A 7,500-nucleotide genomic window follows, 5' to 3' on the forward strand; every position below is an offset into this window, starting at 1 on the left:
CTGCTGCTGTCTGCTGACCCTGAACTGGTCCTGGTCGATTTATATGCCTAATGGTTACACTTTCGGAAGCTAATTTAATCTTTATGGGTGGAACTGCCTTGCCGGTGGGTGTTTCCTCCTCCATTTCTTCTTCTAATGGGGAGCTGATGGCTTCTCTGGCCCTCTTTAGCACATCCTTAATCTGTGCCAGGTTCATATTATCATCCTCCCGAAGTAGAGCGCTGACAACAGAATTCACCTTCATCTGCTTCTGTTTTTGGAGTTTCAGTTGCATTCTTATTGCTTTGTTCTTTTGTTTCACAGATAGTGGCAGTGTTGGTCTTCCCCTCTTTCTTACTGGCTGAGCAGGAACTGGTTCAACATTGCTAGTTTCCTGATTCTCAGACAGGTCCTTGAATTCTTCTGCTGTGTCTAGTTCATAAGGGTCTCCAAGGGGGGATTCCTGGTTATCTAAACGTGGTTTCTTAGACTCTGGAGGTTGCATAGATCTAGTTGAGGTATTGCTTACAGTGCTGGCTCCACTAAGTTTTCTCTTCCTCCCATCAGCCTGCACATCTAAGGCAGCTTTAGAGGACTTGCTTCCTTTTACACTCTTGGCGCTACTGGCTTGGGAAATATCACTGGCAGCATCATCTTGATGAGGCTGTCTTCGGGAATAAGGTTCTAGACTTGTTAATAGGTTCAGGACACCTTCATCCATATACAAAGTGTCCAGCTCACTTCTCTGCTTCTTTTTCTTTGTTGTAGGAGAAAAGAAGGCCTCTAAAACATCTAATTCTGGCGAGGAAGACAGCATGGGTTCTGATGGCCTTTTTGGACGAAGCTTATGCACGCTGGACTCACTCGGTGATCCCTCTGGTGCTGTAATTGATTCTTCGCCCATACTCTTAAGCATATTTTGGACTCCTTCATCCTGAAGAAGCTGTTTCAATATCCTGGGTACTTTCTCCTTTGACTTTGCATTTGAGGCACTAGTTTCTGGTGATATCGAGGTAGTTGAAGGACTTACTCCTACTACATCTTGAGATGCAATACTTCCGTTTTGCTTTGGTATAATACTACACTCTTGGGTTTGTTCAGCAGATATGTTTTCTTCTTGATTAACCACCACCAACTCAGGATTCTCTGGAATACTTTCCTCTTTGCTGGCGTCATTCTCTTCTTTGTCCTCCGCCACTTTCACAATACTTAAATTCTCCTGGACATCTGACATAATTTGTACTTCAGATTCTGGCTGCTTTTCTGGCAAGTTGTTATTTTCCTTCAGTAAATTCTCTCTCTTTATTTCAACATCATCCTGTAGGGTAAGCTGCTCCTCCTTTTGAGCTTCTGCAGGTGGTTCATCCTCTAAAAGCTTAACATCTTCTATGACCTTCTTGTTTTTATCTTCTTCAACTACATGAACATCTTGTTCTGTCTCTTTATTTACTTGTACTGTTTCTTTCTGTACTTGTTCTGTCTCTATATGTAACTGTTCTGTCTCTTTATGTACCTGTTCTGTCTCTTTATGTACCTGTTCTGTCTCTTTATGTACCTGTTCTGTCTCTTTATTTACTTGTTCTGTCTCTTTATTTACTTGTTCTATCTCTTTATTTACTTGTGATTCTTCAACTACCTGTAACTCAGCAGGTTTCTCTTCTATCACATTTTGCACACGGTTCTCTTCTACTGCTTCCTTGCATTCCTTTATATCTACATTAACTGCACTTTCTTTCTCAGCTACCTCTTGCCGTTTTATTTCAGTTTCATCCTCTGCTTTCCTTTCAACGGTTGGTGATTCATTTGGCTCAATATGTAGTGTTTCAACTTCCTCCACAGCCTTTTGTTTCTTGGCAGCGTTTAGCTCAGGAGGCTTTGCATGTGGCGTCTGGGTGTTTTTGGGAGACTTTGCCTTCTTTGATGGACCTGCCACTTTCTTCTTTGCAGGACTACTCTTCCCACTTGCTTTTGGAGTTACTGTACCCTTTGCCCCTGCACTACTCTTCTTTGTTTGTGTTTTTGATGCCTTTTTACTCTTCCCAACAGGCACTGGAGTTTTATTTGTGTTTTCTCTTTCTACCCCAACTTGAAGACCTGATCCCTGAACACTAGTTTTGGGGACTGAGCCTCCCTTTTTCATTTGTGTCTTTGAAACTTTCTTAGCTTTCTCAACTGGAATTTCACTCTTGTTTTTGCAGCTTTCCTTCTCAGTCAAATTTTCTGATTCCGAGACCCCTAGCCCCTCCTTTTCCTTTTGTCCATCAGCTACATCTCCCGTATCATTTTCCCTTTTGGTATGAACTTCAACTATGTTCCCACTTTCCTTCACACTACTTGCTGATTTTGAGTCATTGTTAGAAGCAGTAGCAGTCGCAGATTCAGCTTCTGAGGGCACTTCTTGATTTATGACTTTTTGAACACCTTTCACCAACTTTGTACTTTGAATGCTTTCTTGCAATTGTGGTGTTTGATTGCTCATAGAGGCACTTGTGTTATCATCTTCCTTTTCCTCTCCTACAATCGAGACAGTCTGCTTTTTCCCTGCACTGGATTTTGACTTTTTGGCATCAGTGACAGAAGGAGTAGGTGCAAGATCTTTCGCTTGACTACTGCCCTCTGTACTGTCATCTGATAATCTTGCTTGGATTTTACTTGCTGGGGATGAATCTTTGGTATCTTCATTATCTGTGCCCCCTGGAAGAACTGTTCCCTTTTTCAATTTCTTTGCAGGCGAAGTCTTCTTTCCACGTAGAGCAGGCTTGGATGCAGAAACTACAGTCTGTGGCTCACCATTCATGCTATTATGGACATCTACAACCACAGTTGATAATTTTTTACTAGACTTTCCTGTAGAACTACCACTTTCCACACTTTTAACAGACCCATATTTTCTCTTGGGTGGGCGTCCTCTACCTCTTCTGTTTGGAGTATCTGATTCATATGAATTATCAAGATCTGGCAACTCACCATCTACTGTGCTATCTGCAGACTTGGGTTCAATTTCTTCCTCTTTTACCGACACATCCAAGTTCTCTTCCGTTGCTTTTTCATCAACTGTAACCTCTGTATTTTGATATGACTGAAGTTCTACATTTGTTTCTGTCTTTTCCTCTATTACTTCTGCACACTTGTCTTCAGCATCTGATGAGGATACGTTGAAAGATATGGATTCTTCCTCTTCAGATGGTCCGTTCTGCACAAGGGTATGTCCATTCATAATACTTCTTGGTTCAGACTCTGACCTCTCTGCAGCTTTGCCACTAGGCTTCTTGGCTCCACCTCTTGTGTTTGCTTTCCTGCTTCTTGCGTTGTCTAAGGACTTTGACCTAGCCGAAGGAGGGGAAAGCAATCTCGCAGCTACTGCTATGAGAGGACATTTGGTTCCTGGTTCTGTCTTTGGCTGAGATAAAACAGGTGTTGAAGTGGGAATTGACACCGGTGTGATGGGGGATGAAGCAGGAATAGGTGTACGGTCATCTGCTTTCTTTGGACTTTCGCCATTCTCCACTTTCCTAACTTCCCGCAGTCCTTTTGTGAGAGACCTTACTGGGAAGAAAGGCTTTTTGAGACTGGCAGACAGTGGTTGGTCTGGGGTGATCGGTGTTGCTGGTGGACTAGTTGCGGCTGGTGTATTAACAAGAACTGGACTATTTGTCGCTGAACTGTCTGGAGTATTTACCGTTCCCTTTTGTCCCCCTTTAGATGCTACCCCTTTTGGTGTGGCACTTCTACGGTTTACACCCTTACCGTTCGACTCCTTTAGCGTCGAGCCTTTAGGTGTTGTGTTCTTCGGGGTGTTTCCTTTTGGACTTGAACCTTTTTGTGTATTAACAGATTTCCTAGTCCGCCCAGATTTTCTTTTCTGATTTGTTTCTGCGGTTTCAGTTTGATTGTCAGTTTTACCATTAGCAATGGGTTCACCAACATTTTCTGTACCCTGTAAGAATTGCTGTTTCATGCTTTCCAAAACATTGCTTCTCCCTACCACACTCAGTGGCGGAGACACTACCTCGACTTTCATGTTGCTCTCACTTTTGTTGTTGTTGTTGTTATTTACAATGCTCGAGTCATTTTCACTGTTCTCAACACCTTTCGATCTGCGGCCCTTCTTTTTGGCTTCAGCCGCTTTCTCTTGCTCCTCCTGCTTCTTGCGTGCACGGTACTCAATCCAGCGTATCTTTCGCCCGTCTACCTTGGACACCTTGCGCACTTTAATGGCCTCCTCCAACTCCTGCAGCTGACTGAGGGCAATCTCTTTCTCTTGGTCCAGATTCTTAGGCTCCACCTTGAGACCTTCACCCCCCGCAGGTGACTCAGATCTTGTGGTCACAGCCAGCTTGGTGCCTGTGGGTGTAGAGACGGGTAAATTCACGGTTACTCTCACAGTGGAACGAACGTCCTTTTTGCCGGTAGCAGGTGAATCCTTGGCAGTGCTTTGTGCAGAATCATGCAACAACGTGGGAGTGGTGCCAGCAGAAGCTCCCTGGGGAGGCTGAGCTGAGCGACCAGGGGGAGTCTGGAGCTCATCCGTGGGAGGGCGGCCAGTTCCCTCCCAGGCAGCAGTAGCAGCCATCATGCAGTAAGCCACACACTACACAACAACATACACGCGGCTTTAGTCCTACTACAGTCCAAACGCCTACACCACAACCTGCAAACATAAACACACCAAATTAAAAAAAAAAAAAAAAAAAAAAAAAAAAAAAAAAAAAGCTAAATAAAAAGAAACAAATAAAACAACTAAAAATTAAATAAAGCTAATCTTAAAGCAACAACAAAAATAATAAATTAAAAAAAAGAAAAAAAAAAGAAAAAGAACACAAAAAAAGTGGTAATGCTACATACAACTCAAAAATCTAAAGCACAACACAAAAGCATAATCAAGCATTCAATCCAAAAGAATTATATATAAAAAGAAAGCCGCTTCTTACCTTCTTGCAATTGTTACAACACAAAATCAACAATACATCAAAACTTACGACTAGACTGTGTATATTTCTTCTACTTTCAAATCTTCTATGTGGGCGACACAAATACATGCAAATATAATAACAATAATGATAAAAAGTAGCACAAAAAAGGCTAATAATCATAAACAAAGAAACGAAATAAAAATTTGAAAGAAAATTATCCTTCCTAGACTCATGTATTAATACCAGTCTGTACAAAAAAAAATTATATATGTAAAAAAGAATACAAACACATAATAAATTTATTACTAAAGGAAAAAAAAAACACATAACATGGCCAACTCTTATTAAATATCAGGTATAAAAACCACCCTGTTTCTCAACCTAAAATTTTGTCAAGGGTCAAAATCAAAACATAAAAAACAGGCACTTTTTGTGTTTAACCAAAACTTGGTATCACGCACTATTTTCTTGAATATCAAAGCCTAACAGTACACCACTGCTACCTCCTATCCACCAAGAAAATGTAAACGAGTAGCTGCTATTTATTTAGACGACAGCACTTGTACTTGTAAACTTCCATCGCAAACAGCTCGACATTCCCGCTTTATTAAAATGCTGATGGATTTTAACATTCACACCCTTTGAGTGGTTTACCTCTGACAGCATTAAAAGAATAAAATTCGCATACCTACGGTCATTAGTTTTCTTTTCTTTTTTGCCCCCATTACTAAACCATGACAAGGAAAGAATTTTCACTCTACACACATGATCCAGAAACAAATAATCTGCAAACTTCAAAAATAAACACTATTGATCTTTTCTTTGGTCTATATATATATACACATGTATTTAAAAATCATTGCTTTCCCCCCCCTATATCCTTTATGCTATTTCTTTCCATTCTTCTCTTCCCTTTTCCATTCATATACAACATGCCCCTCCAACCACCCATGATTTTATTTAAATACGCATTCTTCCCTCTAATCAAAGGTGTAGCTGAGCTCTCTCTTTGTCTTCTATGCTCTAGTAAGCCTTTCCTTTGTGCCTATCTATAAATATGTAATGTATATTTACAAAATTGTGTGCAGAGTGTGTGTGCAGTGTGTGTGTGCAGTGTGTGTGCAGTGTGTGTGTGTGTGTGTGTGTGTGTGTGTGTGTGTGTGTGTGTGTGTGTGTGTGTGTGTGTGTGTGTGTGTGTGTGTGTGCGCGCGTGTGTGTGCACCTCCTGAGATAACATTAAATCAACTAATAAAGGATAACAGAGGTCTAACAAATTAATTTTAATCTTATGATAACAATAACAACAACAATAATAATAATAATAACAATAATAATAATAATAATAATAATAATAATAATAATAACAAATAATAAATGATAAAAATGCAATGCCTGCTTCCTCTCCACAAATTTATCTCGAGAAAGTAAAAATCATACCTATAGATAAAGAGGTAGCATAAAAGTAAATCCGAAGACCTAAATTGATGCAATATAGGCATTATGGCAATCAAAAACTTGCAGTATACATCACAACAAAACACAAAATCCAAGCACAAACTCAACTACAGACTAAAAATATTAAGTACGCCACATAAATACCATGCTTCCAACGTCTACTGTACAAGTATCAACAGCTGCTGCATGCTACCTGGAAGGGCACGAATTCCTTTGACTATTCTGTCTCTGATTACACTGTTCAAAGTTTTGTGTTTTATTTCTCTTTTCTTAACGAGTGCATGATCAGCATTTAAAGACACATACATCACCAGAATATTGGAGCTGCTGTGAATATGTAGAGTGAGGTTGTATATTAACCACAAGCCTGAAGAATTTGACAAGGGGGGAAAAAGTTAAAAGATAAATGCATAAACAGATAGATAAACAAATAAATAAACACACGTGTTAGATGTCAGCACGCCAGAGATTCTCCTTTCAGCAAATGCCATATCAGCACGAAATATTACTGATAAGGAACCACAGGTATTCACAAGTCAATGCATACATATAGGTCACCTATACTTGCAGATAATTATATGATGGACAATATAATCAATTTTCTGATCGTGTGTGTGTGTGTGTGTCCATGTATGGGTGTTTTTATATGTATGTGTGTCTATGTATGGGTGTTTTTATGTGTATGTGTGTGTTTTTACGTGTTAGTGAGTGAATTAGTGTGTAAGTGGGTGTGCATGTGTGTGTGAGTATGCATGTGCGGGCTTGTGTGTGCATGTGTATGCATGTGCGGGCTTGTGTGTGCATGTGTATGCATGTGCGGGCTTGTGTGTGCATGTGTATGCATGTGTGGGCTTGTGTGTGTGTGTGTGTGTGTGTGTGTGTGTGTGTGTGTGTGTGTGTGTGTGTGTACATGTGTGTGTGTATATGTGTAAGTGTATGTGTACATGTGTGTGTACATGTATGTATATGTGTGTGTACATGTGTGTGTGTGTACATGTGTGTGTGTGTGTGTACATGTGTGTATGTGTACATGTGTGTATGTATGTGTACATGTGTGTGTATGTGTACATGTGTGTGTATGTGTGTACATGTGTATGTGTGTACATATGTATGTATGTGTGTGTATGTGTGTACATGTGTATGTGTGTGTACA

At 40.3% G+C, this 7,500-nt stretch overlaps 1 protein-coding gene across 3 annotated transcripts in view; it reads right to left on the reverse strand.

Moving 5' to 3' along the window:
* LOC113818342 (uro-adherence factor A-like) overlaps window positions 1–7,500 on the reverse strand; it is a 59,473-nt gene that overhangs the window by 40,589 nt on the left and 11,384 nt on the right. For 2 of the 3 annotated variants that reach the window (XM_070124171.1, XM_070124170.1), the window contains exon 2: window positions 1–4,630. This exon is cut by the window's left edge and continues 216 nt beyond it. In XM_070124171.1, coding sequence (XP_069980272.1) covers window positions 1–4,555 — 4,555 coding nt within the window. In that variant the 5' untranslated portion in view covers window positions 4,556–4,630. The remainder of the gene's footprint in view (window positions 4,631–7,500) is intronic. The other variant, XM_070124172.1, reaches the window with a different exon arrangement.

This window comes from Penaeus vannamei, chromosome 8, assembly GCF_042767895.1.
Source record: "Penaeus vannamei isolate JL-2024 chromosome 8, ASM4276789v1, whole genome shotgun sequence".
Lineage (NCBI taxonomy): Eukaryota > Metazoa > Arthropoda > Malacostraca > Decapoda > Penaeidae > Penaeus > Penaeus vannamei.